Source organism: Diabrotica virgifera, chromosome 1 (assembly GCF_917563875.1).
Source record: "Diabrotica virgifera virgifera chromosome 1, PGI_DIABVI_V3a".
Lineage (NCBI taxonomy): Eukaryota > Metazoa > Arthropoda > Insecta > Coleoptera > Chrysomelidae > Diabrotica > Diabrotica virgifera.
The window spans coordinates 219,078,228-219,100,353 of NC_065443.1; the positions used below are offsets into that span (position 1 = coordinate 219,078,228).

Below are 22,126 nucleotides of genomic sequence, written 5' to 3' on the forward strand. Positions count from 1 at the left end.
GCCGCCAATTAAAAACGTGTTGCCAATTTATATGCTTATACAAATACAAGTGGAGAAAGAAACAAGTACATAAAAATACAAGGGGAGAAAGATTACATAATATACAGGATACAGTTTTGACAGAGTGATAGTGAAAATAAAGCAAAAATGGAATCCAGAATTACAAAAGGCAACCAGAAATACAGAATAGTGAGATTCCTAATGAAGTCTAAGTCTGTTCTAAGAAAAACAAAAGAAAAAATTTAAAAGACAGTGATTAGAGCTACGGTTGTATATGAAGCTGAATTATCGGTTTTGAGAAAGGCAGATGAAGAAAGATGAGAAAGGTCGGAGAGGTAAATTCTCCGATCAATTTACGGAGGCATAAATACACAAATAGGATGGAGAAGAACGACAAACAAAGAGTTGGAAGAGCTCTACATGGAACCAAAAAACACCGCAGTAATAAAAGCGCATGGAATAAGATGGCTGGGACATGCGTAAACATTGGAAAATCATAAAATGACCAGGATGATATTGAACAGGAAAGTAGTCGGGAAAAAATGAAGATAAGACCTCTTAAAAGATGGTTTGACAGCTTCCAAGAATAGTTACGTGAATTAAAAATAGATAACTGGAGAAACAAGGTACTAGACAGAAGAGAATGGTGAGGAGAAATTGTAACACAAAAATGTGCCATGAATTGTTGTAAAATGATAGATATGTATATATATTTATTTATATAATGTATTTTTAATAGACAAATATTGTAGATTGTATGTATAGTAAAAAAATGTAATTGTGTATTTCACGCCCAGGGCCTACATGACTTGTTGAGAAAAAATAAATAAATAATCTGTAACCTGGAATGAAGTAAACACTTCTGTTGTATGTAGGTATATAAATTTATTAAAATTCTTAAAATTTATCCACAAGGGAGTGGGAGTACAAAACGTTTTCGGTAAAACTGACCATCATCGGTGTAAACCTGGAAATAAGTGAACCACTTAGATTGAAATGCAAAAGGGTGAAATTTTGACAGTTAAAAAAAGAAAATGTGGTTACTTACGTCCAGTGTACAAGTAATTGAAACTAACCACTTCAATAGGTGTAAAAACCTCTAAATAACATTATTACTACATTATATGCTATATAGTAGTCGACATTAAGTCGATGTCTTAAGATTATAAATATCACTTGTGGATGTATGTCATCCTTGCTCGGAAATTGCACAAGGTTGTTGGGATCAGGTAAACCTCTCACCTGGTATACCATATATGCCAAAATATCATAACTTAAAAATAAAAATCGACCTGTTTCGGGATGTTTCCTTAAAGTCGCTGGTTTACGAAAGAACGAATTTATTCCTTTCATTTGCACTATACTGTCGGTGGAAAATAGTGTCGCGCACGCTTGATTAGCAATTAAAAAACAAAGGAGTTTTCAATATTGTATTGCAGAAAACTCTTCGGGATTTCATCAATCGATGTTTAAAGAATATCTACCTACCTTGGCAACATTCAAATTTTCAGTTTTTCACATAGTTTTTGAGGGTTAAAAATGGCCGATTTCGCAATTTTCCAATTTTTAATCGCTTATATGTCAAAAACTATCAACTTTAGAGAAATGTCACTACAGACCTTTTCTGTTGGGAATGATATCAAAAAAAAATTTTTTACCCACTTTTGGTCCTGGCAACATATAAATTTGTTAAAAGAGGTCCTTTTTGAGTAAGATTGTGCAAAAAATCCGAATCGGAATATTTTCCTAGCGGATGCGCAGTGCCTTTCTGGACTATAACTGCTAGGTGAATACTGCATAATCCAGCTCCCACACTAAGAACTGTCAAGAATATACTGAGTTGTTATTTTGGCCATAGGCCAGAGGCCCTCGTGTTTCCATCAAGCCAGTGGCTTCGTGTTTGTAAGATTGTCGCCCTCAAATATATAAAAAAAGAAAACTTTAACAAAGTATCCGCAATTGGACTAATTTTACCACTTACCACATTTACCATATGCAAAATTATTTTTAAAAGTTTTATAAATAAATTTTGTTTTTTTTTTAAGATTCGAGTATGTAGACACAGCATCTTCCAGCCTCCTACCTCCAGTAGCATTGGGGAAGTAAGCGATCAACCTGCCAAAAGAGCTCACACTACTATCGGGATATATAAAGGAAATATTGTTGCTATTAAATATTTGCACAAAAGATCGGTTGACTTAACGCGATCTATAAGAAAGGAGCTTAAACAGGTAAAGTTGATATTTTACTGTATAGTCTAGGCGCCAAATAGAGGTCACCGTGTCATTTTCAATTCTGATGGACAAACTCAACGGTTTCTTATGGATTTTTGGCTGCTGATTACGAATTTCGAGGGGGGATTTCGATCCGAGTGGTCAAAAAATTGTTATAAACAATTTAATTGTTTATAATGCTCTGGCTCATAAACTAAAAGAAATAGAAAAAAAATTTCAAATAAAATTTGTTCCTTAATAAAAAACGAAGACACAACCGTTTACTAAACTTAAATCCGACAATCAGAACTCAAGATATTGTAAAATTAGTGCACAATGCAAATTGCAAATTGCAAAATAAGTATTTTTCGAAGCTTTATCGATTGTAACTCGGCTTCTACGCATGCAAATGAGCCTTATAAGGTGTCCTTTTAAAGCTTGATTAAGGGGCTTCCAAACAAAGTTTATTAAATTATTTGATTTTCATTTGTTTTAAAGTTATACCCGTTTGAAATTATAATTTTCTCAAAAAAATTTTACATTATTTTGTTTATAAAGGTTTCAAGCAAACTTGAGCTATAAACATTTAACTTTAATTAACAATAATGATAAAACAACTCAAAAGGAACAATTTGAGCTTACGAAAATGTTCGTAAGTTTATTTTTGGCTAAGATGTCGATATTTTAATGGCGCGCTATGAGGCGCAAGATTGGCTCACAGTCAAGTAAGTATGTATTCTTCGACGCTTTATCGATCGTAACTCGGCTTCTACGCAAGCAAATAAGCCAATATGTGATATCCATATAAAAATGGATCTAGTTCTTTTGCAGCATCATCATTGCATATAAAACGAGCATTTATGATGTGGCGGCATACACACAATTGACGGGCCTTGATGATATTGCAAAAGAACTAGATCCACTTTATATGGATATTATATAGATAATTAGACTCTGAAGCCTCAAAAAGTTTTAGTTTTACTGCCTACAAGAACAGACTTGTACCACCATGTAACTGTTAAAATTTCGCTAAGAAGTTATCCAGATTTAAAAAAGCTGATATTCCCTGTATATCTCTATGCAGATTTGCAGATGCATGACAAAAATGTTTGTAAAAATGGTACTAATAAATAATATCAGCTTACTTTTTAGTTATACTTCTGAAATATTAGTTTTTAATGTTTTTTTTCTCATTTAGTGCAAAAAATACAAGACAAAGTAAATAGAATGAAAGGTGATACGAGGTACAGTATGATGATTTAATTATAAGAATTATATGATAAAATTTTATTAGGATCTTCAAAAATGTAAAATGAAGATAACGTATATATACATAGAAATAATAATTTGCATCGAGAAGCTAGCGCGTGAACCTTTACGCGGTGAGCCGATCTTGCGCCTCATAGCGCGCGCCATTAAAATATCGACATCTTGGCCAAAAATAAACTTATGAACATTTTCTAACCTCAAATTGTTCCTTTTGAGTTTTTCTATCATTATTTTTCATTAAAGTATAAATGTTTATAGCTCAAATTTGCTTGAAACCCTTATAAACAAATGAATGTACAATATTTTTAAGAAAATTGTAACTTCAAATGGGTATAACTTTAAAACAAATGAAGATCAAGTAATTTAAAAAACTTTGTTTGGAAGCCTGTTAATTAAGCTTTAAAGCGACACCTTCTAAGACTCATTTGCATGCGCAGAAGCCGAGTTACGATCGATAAAGCTTCGAAAAATACTTATTTTGCAATTTGCAATTTGCATTGTGCATTAATTTTACAATATCTTGAGTTCTAATTGTTAGATTTAAGTTTAGTAAACGGTTTTTTCTTGGTTTTTTATTAAGAAACAAATTTTATTTAAAACATTTTTTTTCATCTCTTTTAGTTTATGAGCCAGAGCCTTATAAACAATTTATAAACAATTAAATTGTTTATAACAATTTTTTGACCACTCGGATCGAAATCTCCCCTCGAAATTCGTAATCAGCAGCCAAAAATCCATAAGAAACCGTTGAGTTTGTCCATCAGAATTGAATATGACACGGTGACCCCTCTGGCGCCTAAACTAGTATTTTTATAGCAGTTGTTTTTTTTTCAAGTGACCTCATTATTTGTTAATCGTGACAGTAACTGTTAACTAATTAGGATCAAGAACATTCATTTTTCACGTAATTCAATCAACACAAACGACAACAAAGTACTAAGAGACGTCATTAATATCTCATGATTCTTTGAAGACAACTTCATGCCTCCTCCTGTATCCTTCCTTGTTCGTAAGGATGTGGTGACGTTATGGTATTCGACGTAGAAGTGCTATCTATTCTTCTCTCTTCTGGGAGAGGTGTGCTGCCTCAGACAGAGAGTAACCAGTGGTGCTCTTTATTTGCTTAGATTATCGGAGTGCCAATCTCTCTCGGGTTTTTTGATCATTTACTTTGCTTTGAGAGTCATATCTACAGAAAAAGAAGAAGAAGAAGACTATGCTTTCAACCACTGATTTCTCCATACCTTCTTTTCCTCTCGCTATGTTATCAAACTACCTCAATATATTTTGGTTGATGTTTGTGCTAAGCCCAGTGTTTTTGTGGAATTCTGTTAATATTCCGATATTTGTGCAGTGTGTTATCCTGACTAAGAATATATTACCATTACCATATAACAACATTTCAAAGGTGCTTTCATTAGATAGTTTCAACATAATTTAAATTTTTTTGTTTCCCATTTCTTTAAGTGCTTCCGCCGTCGCGTCATTACGGCTTCCCATTGCGATTTTCCACATTTTTTTTATTGCGGTTTCTATTTAGCATTTTAAAATAATATGTGATTCTTTTTCGTTATGCATTTCCCTTGGATTTTCATCTCCACTGTCAATATGGGACAGAATTTCACAACTTTTTTTCAGTTTCTGTTGGATTTGAAGCATTGCTCTTCCATTATTCTACTAGGTTCAGTGCCTCATCAGGCATCAAATGTTTTTATTTACTTAGATTTTCTTTGGGAGTCGTATTTATGTCGTCAATAATCCACGTCCTTGTATGTTCCCATATTATAATAGAATCGCTAGTAGTTTTTGGTGTATTACTAGGTCTTATTGGCTTTTCCGTAATTTTTAGGCTCTGGATATATATTTGATTCTTCTATTTGTTTCTATTTTATCACCAAATTTGACAAGTAATTCGGCTCGTAACAGCTTATGGTCTGAGCCGCAATCTGCGGCTCCTTTTGTCTTTATGTTGCTGAAGTTACTTTCTCTGCAGAGTAACTTTAATTGAAAACTGTGGCACAAATAATAGTTATATAAGATTACAAATAAAACTTTTTACCTTTGTTTTATTTCCCATCTTTTTATTTACAATTATAGCTTTATTTTACGGTAAATAATTCTCTTTTTTATAACTGTAACGAGAAAGTTCATATTTTCAACAAAAATACAATTACAAGACTAATAAGGGAAGTAAAGCTGAAAGTATTTAATTAGTTACCCCAATTGTTCGATTTAATTGAATTCCTCCCGAGGCGTGGATAATTTTCGAAGTTTCGCTAAATTCCACAGAAAATATGATCTGTCAGTTTATGTGACACTGGTTAAAAAATAATTTTTATGTTTTTCTTATATTTATTTTTTGTGGTCCATAGACTCAAATGATTGTGTTTGTAGATTCGTGAAGCCAGACACGAAAATTTGATTCCGTTTATTGGAGCATGTGTGGACCATGGCAACGTAGCTATCTTAACGGCATATTCAGCAAGAGGGAGTTTGGAAGATGTCTTAAAGAATAAAGATTTGAATTTGGACAATATGTTCGTTTCTTCGTTGGTGGCAGATATACTAAAGGTAGGGTGCAGTACGTTAATTTTATTCTACGGCAATATATTTTCTGTGTAGTGCAGCCGATATGTGAAACAATTGTGCATTTAATGATAGAAGCATATAATTTGGACCACATATACTAAACATATAAAGGTTGAAATTTAGGTAGAGGCCATCTCAGATTTTGCCTTTTACAAAAATGGCGGGCATTCAAAATGGCGACTATAGTGTGACTAATAGCACAATAACATTTGAACGAAAATTACGATTTCAACCAAATTTGGTATATAGGTTATTTTTTTGGTGTATAAGATTGAGTTCTTGAACCGGAAGGATCGGTTTGCCAGAAGTTGTGTTTTTCCTTGTTTTTTATGTAAAAATATGTTGTTTTTTTTTCAATTTTTTCACCCTGTATACAGGGTGTAACAAAAACAGGTCATAAATTAAATCGCATATTCTGGGACCAAAAATATTTCGACTGAACCTAACTTACCTTAGTACAAATATGCACATAAAAAAATTACAGCTTTTTCAAGTTACAAAATGAAAAACGATTTTTTCGAATATATCGAAAACTATTGGAGATTTTTTATTGAAAATGGACATGTGGCATTTTTATGGCAAGAACATCTTAAAAAAAATTATAGTTAAAATTTGTGCACCCCATACACATTTTATGGGGATTTTGTTCCCTTAACCCCCCCCCCCCCCAAACTTTTGTTTAGGTCTCAGTTAAATTATTATTGGGGTACCATTAGTTAAATTTAATAGTAATATTAAAACTTTTTTAACTCTTAGTATTTTTTCGATAAGGCAATTTTTATCGAGTTGAGGCTTATTTTTCAATATGTTTACATAAAAATGTTATGGAGGTTTTGTTTTCTTAAACCCCCCAAATGTTTGTGTACGTTCCAATTAAAATATTACTGCGCTACCATTAGTTAAACACAGTGTTTTTAAAACTTTTTTGCCTCTTTGTATTTTTTTGAAAAGGCACCTTTTATCGAGATGTGACTTCTTTTTTAATATGGTTCAAAATATCCCTAAAAATGTAAATCATAAGTAGATGTTCATATTATTACCAAGTCTCCATAATCGTACTTAACCATATACAAATATGTGGTGAATTTGACAAATATTCGAAATATCTCGATAAAAACTGACTTTTCGAAAAAGTACTGAGAGGCAAAAAAGTTTTAAAAACATTGTGTTTAACTATTAATGGTACTACAATAATAATTTAATTGGAACGTACACAAAAGTTTGGGGGGTTTAAAGGAACAAAACCCCCATACAATTTTTATGGAGTGTCTAAATTTCACTATAATTTTTTCTTAAGATGCTACTGCCATAAGAATGCCATATGTCCATTTTCAATAAAAAATCCCCAATAGTTTTCGATACATTCGAAAAAATCGATTTTCATTTTGTAACTTAAAAGGGCTGTAACTTTTTTTATGTGCACATTTGTACTAAGGTAAGTTAGGTTCAATCGAATTATTTTTGGTCCCAGAATATGTGATTAAATTTATGACCTGTATTTTTGTTACACCCTGTATATTAATTTTTCAAAAATGTAATACGGCAATTGAAAAGAGCGTAAAACTATTTTTGTAGAATATTTTAAACTTTTTAGTTACCATAATTACCATTTAATAAATGCATAACCTATCTTCACATGTACCTATAATCCGTCTAATATACTTACCGTTGCACGTCATCAGCGTCATGACCCGTGACGTCACATGATACCAACACGAAATATTTAGGCGGAAGGTGTGTTCTTTTTTAGAATCATTTTGCCGAGTGAACTGGAATTACAGCCACTAGATATATTTTATTATATACACGTAAAAATAATATTGGAATATTTCTATTAATGTACATTATTTAAAGACACATACCCCACCTTGCTTCATTTAATTTGTATAATTGGAATATAAAGAGTTTTTATAGAGCACACTTGTTCGGATTTCACTATAACTGCGAGCGAACAAAGGTGACATTTTGGCATACATTGGTAATATTTATTTGACAGTTGCGGTGATGACACTTCATATTTGTTTTTATTCTTTAGTGTAGGTGTTTGTTTTATTATATTTACTGTTTTTACTATTTACTTTTTATTTATTTATATTCAATATTAATTTGTTTGGTTGTATAATCCACGTTTGCAATAATTATGTGATCTATTTGATTTAAAATGGATTCAGGATTTTTTTATACTTTGGCAACTATGTCAACTTAGATCTCTGTCGTAGATAATGACGTGCAGCGGTGAGTATATTAGATTAGACGAACTGTATGTGCGGCAGATTCGTGCAAATATTTAAGAATTATTGTGCATTTAATTCTGGAGCAATTGCGTCGTTAGAAAAAATGTAACATTTTATCCTTTTCCGTGATAACTTGATGAAAATTTTTGCAACATAACTTTTCCACTTGTAAGTGCCTCGAGGAAGATCGTAGTAATGCGTGGGCATTTCTTTTATTTCTTTTTATTTTTTTTGGAATTTATGGGTTTTGTGAGAACCAGTTAGCTTTAAAATTGTTAGAAATATAAATATATTTTAACATAAAAAGTAAAGAAAACTATTATAAAATAGAAATTTGTTTTAAACTCGTATAGTGTTAGATTTTTCTCTACGCGCGACTGATTACTGACAGAAGTGAGCGCGACTGCTCCCAGGTTAATGATAGAAGTATACAATTTTAACCACATATTCTATAAATGTAGAGCTTTGATTTTGGATATGAGGACATTTTGGATCTTTCCTATACCGGTAATGGTGAACATTCAAAATGGCAGTATTGGAATACTTTTATATATCACTGTATAAACATTTAGGTTTAGATTGTATAGATAGATTGTAATAAATGTGGGGTTAAAATAAAATATATCACTGTTTTATTGTTTCATGACCTGTTTAATAATATAATGGCTTTACAAGATCTGCTGAAACCATTGGAAAAGTTTGTGGTATTATTATATGACCGTACTAGCAGTCATAAGTCATTGAATGATACGCGAAAACACCTATTTAGCCAGAAATGTAGAGCAATCGACAATCTTCCTCCGACACAAGATGCTCTTATTCAACACATAAAGAGAGCTATTTCATCATCATCAATGGTGCTACAGCCCTATGAAAGAGCCTCGACCTTCCCAAGTCTATTACGCCAGTCAGTCCTATCCATTGCCAACCGTTGCCAGTTTGCTGCGCCTATTTTTCTCCCTTCCTCATCTACACCATCTTTCCATCTAAGTTTTGGCCTACCCCTATTTCTACTTCCCACAGGTTGTGACATAAGGATTCTTCTAGGAGGGTTGTTATGCTGTGATCTTGCTAGATGTCCTGCATATCCTAGTCGTCCTATTCTTATAAGAGATACTACGTCTTTTCCACCAAATATATGTTTATATCTGTGGTATACCTCGTAGTTGTACCTCCTCCTCCAAATACCATTTTCACAGATGCCACCGAATATGCCTCTCAGGATCCTTCGTTCAAATATAAGCAGAAGGTTTTCATCTGCCTTGGAGATGGTCCATGTCTCCGATCCATATATGTCAACACTGGTTGTATAAGGGTTTTGTATATGGTTATTTTTGTTTTTGGCTTAAGTTTCTGCTTCTCATATGTCTACTCAGTCCAAAATAGCATTTGTTCACTAGGATTATCCTTCGCTTGATTTCTTCTGTCATGACGTTTTCCTTGGTGATCAGGGAGCCTAAGTGTGTGAATTTGTCCACCACTTCAAAGGTAGAGTTATCAACAGAGAATTGGTGACCGATGTTTCTGGCTCTATTGTTGGGTGTTGATGCCACCATCTTAGTTTTCTCCTCGTTTACTGTCCGGCCCATATTTTTGAGGTATTTGAGAAGGTGGTATACATTTCTTCTAGTTTGCGTGTTGTGCGGGCAACTAGGTCCACGTCATCGGCATATGCCAAAATTTGGGATGATTTATTAAAAATATTTCCTCTGTTGTCTATTCGGGCATCTCTGACCGCCTTTTCCAGAGCTATGTTGAAGAGGAGACACGCCAGCGCATCTCCCTGTCGCAGCCCAATATTCGTTTCAAACGCCTGTGATTGTTCGCCCTGTATTTCGAATTTGCAAACGACTTTACGCATTGTAGCCTTAACATGGCTTCATACAATTTATTTCTTAGGACACTATCATAGGCCGATTTAAAATCTACGAAAAGATGGTATGTGTCGATATTGAATTCATTGGTTTTTTCCAGTATTTGTCTTAGCACAAAGATATGGTCTGTTGTTGATCGACCAGGCCTAAAACCACTTTGATATTCTCCAAGAAGCTCCTCTGAATATGCACTTAGCGACCATATAAGATGCTCGAAAATATTTTGTAAGCTGTATTAAGGAGGGTTATTCCCCTATAGTTTCTACATTCCAATTGATCAACCTTTTTGTGTAGCGGGCAAGCGATTCCAAGACACCACTCTTCCGGGATTTGTTCCTCATTCCAGGCTCTTAGTATTATTTTATATATTTGATTAGTCAGGGTAGCACCTCCATATTTAATAAGTTCCGCGGATATACCATCACTTCCTGGAGATTTATTATTTCTTAGGTGTTTTATTACATCCCGTACTTCTTGAATTGATGGAGGCTCTAATGGTGTATTGTTGGTTGCTCTTGGGTTCGGTTGATTTGGATCTTCTACTTCGATGGTAAGTAGTTCTTTATAGTGTTCCACCCACCTTTTCAATATTTCTTCTTTTGTATTGAGTATGTGCCCCTCCTTATCCTTACATAGTCTTAGCCTTGGTTTGAATTCCTTTCTTGCATTATTCAGAGTTTTATAGAATTTTCTTGTTTGATTTTCCTGTTTTAATGCCTCAAGTTCTTCTAGTATTCTATTTTCATAAGTTCTCTTTTTTCTTCTATGAATGCACTTCTCTTCTCTTCTAAGGTCTTTATATTTTTGTTGTTTTTCTCGGGTTTTCCTGTGCTGCATCTGTTTATATGCATCGTTCTTTCTTCTTGTAATGTCCTCACACTCAGCATCGAACCAGTCATTGCGTGATGGTGATTTCTCTGGCCCTAGAATATTATTTGCTGCGTCTTTAATATTATTTTTACACATTTCCCATTGTTCGCTGATTGTTAGATTCTCATTAATTATGCAGTTAGTTTCGATATAGTTTTGAAACCTTTCTACCGTTTGCGGATTTTTGAGGAGTTCAATATTAAGGCGCGTTGTTTTGGTACTTCTCTCCTTCTTCGCGTTTGAGATTCTAGCTCGAATTCTTGTGCCAATTAGAAAGTGATTTGAATCAATATTGGCGCCTCGATAGGTCCGGACATCCATCAAGTTTGAGAAATGTCTAGCATCTATGAGCATATGATCAATTTGGTTGTTCGTTAATCCATCGGGCGAGGTCCAAGTTCCCATATGTATTTTATTGTGTAGAAAACATGTGCTTCCTACGATCATGTTCTTTGCGGCTGCGAAGGTGACTGCTCGGTGTCCATTCGAATTGGTATTATTATGGAGACTATATTTACCGATGTGCGGTAGATATATATCTTCCCTTCCGATTTTTGCATTCAGATCACCGATTACTATTTTAATGTCACTTCTGGGACAACTGTCATATGCTCTTTCTAATTCATCATAGAATTCGTCTTTTTCTTCGTCTTCCTTGTCCTCTGTTGGGGCATGTACATTAATAAGACTTATATTAAAGAACTTGCCCCTGATCCTTAAGCAGCTCATTCGTGGATTAATCGGCTTAAAATCTATAACCAAATGCTTGACTTTATTATTGACTATAAAGGCTGTCCCAAAAAAGAGAGCTATTTACCAGGCTATTTACTGCTGGGCCCAAATGATGGTCGCAGCCCCAGTGCTCCCGTCACCAGTGGATTGGGGCTGGAAAAAAAGGTGCTTTGTGCTTGTGGCGATATTTGTTTCAAATGACATTATTGCTTTGAATTTTATCTTTATACATTGTATCTCTCACTCCGCTATGTTGTAATAATTAGAGAGTAATGAATAGATGTATTAAATTAAATTACTACTTTTAATACCGCTGTCGCAGAAAACTGCGTCTTGAACCCTGACAGTAAAATATTATGCAACTTCTACTTTTAACGCCATTTAACGTCTGGGTAAGTTGCAGTACTAATCCCCTTCCTAGTAATTATTATGGGCTTTCCCATCGAACCATAAAAAATTATAATTTCCAATGCATATTTACCCAACTTAGACACTTAGGGCCGGTTGTTCGAACGCTAATCAACAATGATCATTATGGTAGGGGAGCAAAGTATGCTAAATGTGCAGTCACTCGAGCGCTTTGGGGGCCTATTGGGTTGTAAAGAGTAGGCTCTAAAACCAAAAAAAGTTAAGTAAAGTTTTCCATTTTAGTAGGCGCTTGCCATTTTTTAATTTAATTTTTCATTTCCAACAATAGTTTTTTCCGATTATAACGACATCTATCCATAATTCGAAAAAATGTTTCGAATAAAAGTTACTTATTTTTACGTAAGGAATCCAAATCTGCAATAAAAAATGAGGGTTCCTATTTAAAATTTTAAAGTAACCCCCCACCCCACATCCATGGGGGATCGTGTTTGGTGCCTTTCGACAGATTTTTCAAAAATATTGATTAAGTGTATTTTACAGTTTTTTGATCTGATGTTCATTTCGCGAAATATCGCGGGATTCGTATTTAAAATGTTAAATTTACCCCCCACCCCTCTTTGTGAGAAGTCGTGTTTGGTATCATTCGATAGATTTTTAAAAAATATTGAGCATATATTTTTTAGTTTTTCGATCTGTCATTCATTTCCCGAAATATTCGCTTTTTCCTTGTGAAACTTTGGGACTCGCCCATTTCCGTACGCCCGGCTCAAATCGTCAGATTTTTGAAATATACACTCTTTTGCATGTACTTAACCTACCTTATCTTAATCTGACGATTTCGAGTTTTTTTTAAGGGTAGATTTTTTTTTCGGGCCCCCCTTAACGAACTCCCCTGTGTTAAGAGCCAATATATAGTAGAGGTACATCTGCAGGGTACCAGGTTTCTCACCATATGCTAATCTGACGCGCTCGAGTGACTGCAAAAATCCCCGCTTGGGCTCCCCTACCATTATCAAATATTTAATTACTGTTACCAAAACTGTCAATGTCAACTTTGTTTGGGTTGCTGAAAACATAATTAATTACAATTATGAGATTTATTATTAATTATGTTAATATTTATTGTTATATTAATTGATTATAGTCTCAGAATTGTAATTAATTATGTTTTTAAAGTTGACATTAACAGTAATTAATTATTTGATAATGATCATTGTTGATTAGCGTTCGAACAACCGGCCCTAAGACTTAGGTACTTTAAAATGTGAAAAATTTGTAGAAAAATTTGCTCTTATATGTAAATAAGAATAATGGAAAGATACGTTATGCATTTATTAAATGGTAATTAACAAAACTAAAAAGGTCAAAATATTTCCTAAAGATATGTTTACGCTCTTTTCAATGGCGGGGTTACCTTTACATAAAAAAACATATTTTTACATAAAAAACAGCAAAAACACAACTTCTGGTAAACCGATTCTTAAGGTACGACCTCGATCTTATAAATCGAAAAAGAACCTATAATGCCAAATTTTGTTGAGATGTTATTCGTTTAAAAGTTATCGTGCTATTAGGCACATGTGTCTAGTCGCCATTTTGAATGCCCGGCATTTTGGTAAAAGGCAAAATCTGAGATGACCTCATATATGAATTTGAACCTTTTCAGGTGTAGTATATGCGATAAAAATTATATAATATGCTTCTACCGTTAAATGCACAATAATTCTTATTAGACCATGGCGCATCTGTAAAAATATTAGTACATTTGGACGTTGAGAGGTGGTTCAAATTTTTTTGCAGAAATTGCTTGAAGATAACTCAAATAATAATCTAAAAGGGAAGTTCCCTAGGTTGGCTGTATACCATATAGTTAAAAAACTCTAACAAGAAGTAAAACCACTTCTATGTAAATTGGTATATTTATTAAAACTTAAAAATCCCAATGGATTGAATAAAATATATCCAATTCAGAACGTTTTCAGACCTATCGGTCCATCATCAGTGAATCTACAATAAAATAAGTAATCCCACTATTAGAATTGAAAGATGGTTGAAATTTTTTAAAAAGCTAAAAATGTGGTTAGATTACTTACGTGCATACTTGCTAAATAGCCCCAGAACCAAACAATGGTTGAATTTAAAATTCAATTTACATTATTTAAAAATAATATTCAACAGGCTAAACGCCGATGTTACAGGATATTGCCTATGGGAACATGGTGAAACCCTACCAAAACCTCAATCAACCATCTTAGGCCAACTTTGACTATAAAGTGACACTAGTGTGTATGGAACTGTTTGAAGTGACATTGACAGTAGAGAAAAAGGTAGTCGATTTTAAAGTTAATTAACCAAAAGGTCATGACCCACAACAAATGATAAAAATTTTAATATCTGAAAATGTCTAACATTTTAAATCTATTGGTTATTGAAAAGAACTTGTGATATACAAAATTAATTTAGAATATAAGATTATTTATATTGACTGTATACCATAACATTAGATTGATCAAATTGATAGAAAGAAAGTTGAGCTGCTGTCAATAATGATAAAAAGATAAAAATAGATGAAGGTGAGAGAAGAGAAAGAATCAGTATTAGTTGGAATGTTATTGTACAAAATGAATAAATTGGTAGGCAATTTAATCTAATATATATTGTATTGGTGGTTGTATATGTAAAAGGAAAATATTGTTATTTAAAAAAATAAATGCAAATTTTTGTAAATAATGGATTTGAGTTAGGATACAGTCAAATAATTAAAAGTGTGTAATATGTGAATGAAAAAGAATTGTAATTATTATGAGATGTTTTATTTTTTAATTTTATTTCAAAAGTTTTGAGAGAATTCTTGTGACAAAGTGAGGGTATGTGAAGTTAGATATAAAGAAAAGTATGATTATAGCTGTTAAGTCCAGTTGATACACGAATGAAATTAAAATGAAAATAATATTGAAAGTGTACTGAATAAAATAAAACCAAAGTAAGAAAAAGAATATTGATATAATTTAATTGTAATGATAATGGATCTGAATGTGAGAACTGAAATTAAGTGATGTGATGTTAGTTGGAGAGGTAAAAATTTTCTTGGAAAAGTCAAAGACAAAAAGTAGAGGCCTGTGGTGTAGGGTATAAAGACAAGAATTTTAAGGGAAAGAAAGGGAGAAAGAAAAGATGAGGTGTGGAATTAAACTGAACGAAGTAATGAAATGAAAAAGAAGTAAAAAGATAGTAGGGTGAATTAATGAGGTGATGGTTAATAGGGTTCAGTAGTTAATAATGTTAGTCGGGTAAAGGAGTTTGAAACAGTGAAGGATAGAGGAAATTTTGAAAAAGAAGGGAGAAAAAGTTGAAAGAGAAAGAATAGGATAAAAAGAGGAAGTTGAAAAATAGGAATTATGAGAATAATTGGCGGTGAATGGGGACAAAGTTTGCGGTTAAGGGATGTTTGTCTATTGACACAGTTGGGACTCTTCTTCATGTCCTTGCCAATCTCCAAATCTTCGTATAAGTCTAAACGGAGTGTATTTTTTTGTTGAATATTGTGTATCAACTGGACACCTTCAGGAATCTTAAGTTCATGTTTATTGACTTTTAAATGGTGTGAAAAGGCAGAAGTGGTATCTCTCTTGCTGTGTTCAGCAGATCGGGTAGAAAGGGATCTGTAAGTTCTGCCGATGTAGGTGGCATCACAATCAATAATAATATTTGAGTTATCCTCCCACTCAAAATGGTCCAGAACACTGTTTAAATAATCAAGATATCAAACATATAAGGAAAAATTCGATTTTTTTCTTTGTTTTTTGATTATAACTTTAAAAGTATTCATTTCCGAGAAAAGTTGTACAAGTATTCGCATTTTACGTTTTTCAACCATTTATGATACACTTAGGACCTTCATATTTCACCCAAAAAACTTTATGATACAGTAAAACAATACTGTAAATTTCATTAAGATCGGTTCAATAGATTTTGCAAAATAAATTTTGAAATCCAGCTTTCGCAAAAAAAATTCATTTTTTCAAAATGTTACAGGACTGAAAATAAAGCAGATAGCAAGTTGAATTTTTTTGGGTATAGAACTGTACCGTACCTTTCATTTGCAATTTGCAAAATTAAAATCGATTAACTACCACGGCGTCAGACATGTTTTTAAATAAATATTAATTATTGGTGCTACGCGCAGGACAGCAGATAGTTTGCTCTGGTTGGGCATTCCAATGACCTTTGATAATGATTGATACATTTTAATTTTTATTACATTTCGATATAAATAAATAAATTTGTTTATTGCTAAATAAAAACACATACTATATCCTTTGAAATAACACTTTTTTTTAGCAAAAACTTTCTTTGTTCATATATTTTAACTTAGAGAATAAAATTTTATTATTTTTAAACATATTCAATTGTTTAAACAATATTTCACAAATAATAATAAAATTAGTTTGATTTTTGTGGAATTAAAATATTAAAATACAACAAAATATAGAGTAAGAAAATAATATATTAGATAAAGATTGGAAGAAATTTTGGTGGAAATCAACTTGTGTGAATGGAACACCGCTGTCCTGCGCGTAGCACCAAGAATTAATGTTTATTTAAAAAATTTCCTGACGCCGTGGTAACTAATATATTTTAATTTTGCACATTGCAAATGAAAGGTACCGTACACTTCTATAAGCAAAAAAAATCAACTTGCTATCTGCTTTATTTTCAGTCCTGCAACATTTTTAAAAAATGATTTTTTTTGCGAAAGCTGGATTGCCAAATTTATTTTGCAAAATTTATTAAACCGATCTTAATGAAATTTACAGTGTTGTTTCACTATGTCATAAAGCTTTTCTGGGTAAAATATGAAGGTCCTATGTGTAGCATAAATGGTAGAAAAACGTAAAATGCGAATACTTATGGTTTTTTCGCAATTATTGCTATTTTGCAACAAGGGTGACTATTTTTTTAAATTTTTAACTGATTCTATTTTTTAGGAAATTTAATTACGCAACTTTTATTTTAGTACAATTTTTCTCAGAAATGAATAGTTTTAAAGTTATAATCAAAAAAACAATAAAAAATAAAATTTTTCCTTCATATTTTGACATTTTGATTATTTAAACAATGTTCCGGACCATTTTAAGTGGGAGGATAACTTAAATGTTATTATTTGAGTTATTTTCAAGCAATTTCTGCAAAAAATTTTGAGTCACCTCTCAACGTATATCTCAAAACAGATGCGCCCTGGATTATATAATATTTGCAAGAATCTGCCGCACATAGTGTACACGTGAAGATACGTTATTCATTTATTAAAAAAATGGTAACTAACCCAATTAAAAGGTTATAACTATTCTTTTAAAAAAATTTTTACGCTCTTTTCAATGGCGATATTACCTTTTTGAAAAATTAATAGATACAGGGTGAAAGAATTAAAAAAAAACATATTATTACATTAAAAACCAGAAAAACAAAACTTCTGGTAAACCGATTCTTTCAATTCAAGATCTTTTACATAAAAAAAGACCCCTATACCAAATTCGGTTGAAATCGGACTTTTCGTTCAAAAGTTATCGTGCTATTAATTACATATGTACACTCGCCATTTTAAATACCCGCCATTTTTGTAGAAGGCAAAATCTGAGATGGCCTCATATCTAAATTTGAACCTTTATATGTGGAGTATATGTGGTCCAAATTATACGCTTCTATCGTTAAATACACAATTCTTATATTATTTGAACAAATCTGCCGCACTAGTGTCAGTTAAACAGATTTACATATTCGTTTCTATACACTTATAATTAAAAATTTAATATTTTTCTTCCAGGGAATGATATATCTTCACGACAGCGAAATCATATCACATGGAAATTTGAGATCCAGTAATTGCTTGATTGACAGCCGATGGGTTTTGCAAATATCCGACTTTGGCCTTCATGAATTTAATGGTAAGATATTATAATTATTATGCTATAGAATCGCACTTTTTATCCTAGTTTTAAAATTATCACTATACGCCTATTTTTTTTAACATCTTAATATCTAATGTTTGATTACATAACTCTTCCTAGCCGATCGTCCGATTCAGCCATTGTGCCACCTAGGATGCTTAATGATTTTTCTTAAACTATCTCCATCTTTCTGTATTTCCTGCAATTTTGAAGCAAATGCTAAGTGGAGCACCGACCTCGTTTGTAATGCGTTCACATACCTTGTTAGTTATCTTCCCAGGACACTCGCCCCTGCACCATTCACTGCAGTGTTAGCTTCTCCAGACCATCTCTACGAATCGCATGACCAAAATAAGTGCAGCTGTCTAAGAATAGTTGATTTTTCTGCGGTCCAGGCATTCGTAATGCTCTTTGCCAGCAAAACTTTTAAAATGTGTCTATATACGTAGAGAAGGTCGTTGTTTTTACAAACCTTATCTTTGAATTTATGATGATATTGTGACTTTTTCATACTATATTGAGCTTTGTCTGTGCTCGTTTGGCCATGGCTGACCTTTTTATTTCTGTGATGCATTTTCCGAAATGTGGTATGAGGGTGCCCAGTTCCACATATAATTGATTTATCACTTTGATGTCATTGATTTTAAAAATGTCTGACCGATTGTTATTTGTTTTATCTTTGATAAAATGAATAATCCTTATCTTTAATTCATTTATGGACAGCTCTGCTTTCAAACTCACTCGTTCTGTTCGTTATAACAGCTCCGTCAATTCTTCCAAAGGATCCAGCAAAAAGAGTTGTATCATTAAGTTGCTGATTCTTCAGCCGCCAATTAATATGATACCTTTAAATTATGAGATTGCTTCGCGTTTAATAACTTCTCCATAGATATTAAACAGAATGGGGCTTATCACACGGCCTTGCCTTGCAAACTTGCCAACTCTCAAGGATGGTAATAACCACAAGAGACGTCACAGAACTGTATGTGGAGCTTAAAGAAAATGCAAAAGAAATAGGACTGGCCGTCAACGTAAATAAAACTAAAGTCCTAATACAAATAAGGAACCAACGAAACTTGCAGAATTTAACAACATACGACGCTAATAATATACAGTAGTAGAACAGCTCACATACCTGGATGTAAAGATAACTGAGAATGTCAGCGAGGAGGAAGAAATACGGAAACGGGTAATGCTTGCTAACATTCTTGTCTCTAATAGGCATATTTCTCATGTATCATGACTGAAAGGACAATAAACTTTAGTAAGACTTTTGAAAGAAAGATATTAAGGAGGACTCTGGGACACATTTACGACAATGGTATATGGAGAATAAGCTTCAACCACGAGTTATACTAATATTGCAGAGAACCCTGTGTAGCAAATGATGCAAAATTCAAAGATCTGAGCGGGTCATCTTATAAGAATGGATAACGACAGAACACCTAGTAGAACGCTTCCCAAGTAGCACCGGACGGATTTATTAAGTCTTTTAAGGATGCTTTAAAACTGTAGAATAAAACTAAAATTAAAACCATTTGGTTTTTAAGTAAACCGTAAGTTTGCAATAAAACCGCTTTCAGCATAAAAGGGCACACTCTGAAAGAGGTCAATAAAACCAAAAATAAAAACCTTAAAACTTTGTTTTCTTAAGCAACTAGTTTTAAAGCTGCTGTGAAGGTGTTTTTAAAACCATGTTAAAAGACAGTTTAAGTGCAGGCAGTTTTATAGCTAACTTGAAAAGGTTTCTTAAATGGAGACTTTTAATGACAATTTACCATATTAAATGATTCTTTAAACCCATATTATACTCCATATAAGCCAACAAATTTTTACGTGTGTTATGATAGGTAGATAAGTATTTGTAACCATAAAATAATAAAAAGTACTTGGTTATTTCCGACTGTCAAGGCAGAAAAACACTTGCGCACCCCACTTTATTGATAATTTTAACAAAAATAGGTCTAAATAACTCACGCGCCTTAAAATTTCTGACTTTTGGCCATTAAAAGATAAAAATAATAAAAAAATTTAAATGCAAAAAATATTAATTCGAAAGAAACAATTTTATCTATAATTTTAAAGTTTTAATGTTAAAATAAGTCGAAATTATATCTTTGAGTCGCTTATTTATAATTTTTATGTAAGCCTTATATTGTAATCGTTCATGGCTTTCAGTATCTCCATAAAGCAATATGGCAGAAATCCAAATAAAACTATTTGGTCTATCGACTGAGAAATGTTAAGATCAAATGGTTTTATGTTATACCTTTCCAAGAGCATATATCCTACATAAAAGCAAGTTTGCCTTGCAATTAAAACCGTTTAGTTTTAATGCTGCTCTCAATAATGCCATGGGTTTTATTGTGAATCTAACCTAAAATTGAGGCGCCATAGTGTGGTGTGTGTTATATTTTTCTTTTAAAATGACCAGTTCGTTTATATTATAAGTACTTGCGATTTATTTCTTCTATACTAACTGTACTTCCTCTTTTTACAACACACTACACTACTGTTTCGCTCTTAAGCAAATGGCCGACCATTTTGGACAAGAAAGAAGAGGAGATGAGTGATAGTTTTATTGTTTCTAACAAGAAGCATAGCTTAGTCTTTACGATAACCAAATTGATTCAGTTAAGAGCGTTTGGTTTTAATATAGCCTACTACTTGCTTTTAAGAAAGCAACTTTAAAGAAAACTAAAAAAATAGTTATAAGGCATATGTATTACTGACATAATAGTCTTGAGATCAAGTAGTTTTAATAATAGGTTTTATTAGTCATATTGGGAGAATCTTTAAAATTGCAATAAAACTAAAAGATAACAAACTAGAATCTAATAAAACAAAACAGTCCGGAAGTTCTTCATAAAACTGATTAGTTTTAAAGTGCACTGAGAATAAACCATTTTAAAACTACAATAAGACAAATGATCTATTAATATTAATTAGTCTTATTTGATACTCTCATTAGATACCTACTTTAAAACTAGTGACAAATGCTTAACAATTTTAAGGTTTTTGCAGTATATCTACAAGGTAACTTTAAAACCGTTATGTTCTTATTTACCAGAATAAAACCTGTATAAACCTTAAATAAAACTATAATGTTTTTATTGTGCTACTTGGGTTAGCGGAACTATGGTGGGACGTCGACCAGTAGGAAGACCAAGAAAGAGGTGGATAGATGAAGTGAGAACCGATGCTAAAGAGATATTGAGGGTGCACAATAGGAGGAGAGCAGCCAGAGACATAGAACTTGGAGGCGGATGATGGGAGAGGCCAAGGCCTGACTTTGACCGTAGCGCCATATAAGAGAGTGAGAACCGTCAAAGTATTCGACAGTTTTTAATGTTCCCTCACCATTGCTGAGTTTCCTACGTAGAGGTTTATAGCAATACCACTTGGTGTTTTGATGCTATTTCCTCCAAATATTTCTACGTTTTCTCCCATCTGACAAAGTCGAATGATTTACTGTAATCAATAAGACACATGTATGAGCTTACATTCAATTCTCTTGATTTATATACTATCGCATCAGAAAGTCCAATAAAATTAATAGATCTCTAATAATACATTTAAATTTTATAGCAAACCAAGATGATCCAAATTGGGAAGAAAAACAATTAAGGCGCCATATTTACCGTGCTCCAGAATTGCTGCGAATGTCTGCACCACCTGCAAGAGGATCACAGAAGGGAGATGTGTATTCTTTTGCTATTTTACTGTACGAAATAATTGGTAGAGAAGGTCCTTGGGGAAAAATAAATTTAGATCTACATGGTAAGTAATTTTTCGCTCGATTTTTTCATTACTATTTTTATCCTATAGTCAGGCCCAATTTTCAGTAAATTGACAACTGACTTTTGGCAATTACAGTCCTGTCGCCAGGGGGGTACAACTGCCTGCTTTATTCAGATTGACTTACCCAAGTTTTTTTATGTATTTTGACCCGTAGAACACGTATTCTTTGGGTAACAGTAGACCCGGATGTCGATAAGATTGTTATAAACAAAGAACTTGCAGAATTA

At 32.8% G+C, this 22,126-nt stretch overlaps 1 protein-coding gene across 1 annotated transcript in view; it reads left to right on the top strand.

The window, feature by feature from the left end:
* LOC114330024 (guanylate cyclase 32E) overlaps window positions 1-22,126 on the top strand; it is a 965,459-nt gene that overhangs the window by 874,895 nt on the left and 68,438 nt on the right. Inside the window, exons 12-15 of the mRNA XM_050647412.1 lie at window positions 2,046-2,231; window positions 5,877-6,053; window positions 17,975-18,095; window positions 21,687-21,878. Of these exons, the coding sequence (XP_050503369.1) occupies window positions 2,046-2,231; window positions 5,877-6,053; window positions 17,975-18,095; window positions 21,687-21,878 (676 nt within the window). The remainder of the gene's footprint in view (window positions 1-2,045; window positions 2,232-5,876; window positions 6,054-17,974; window positions 18,096-21,686; window positions 21,879-22,126) is intronic.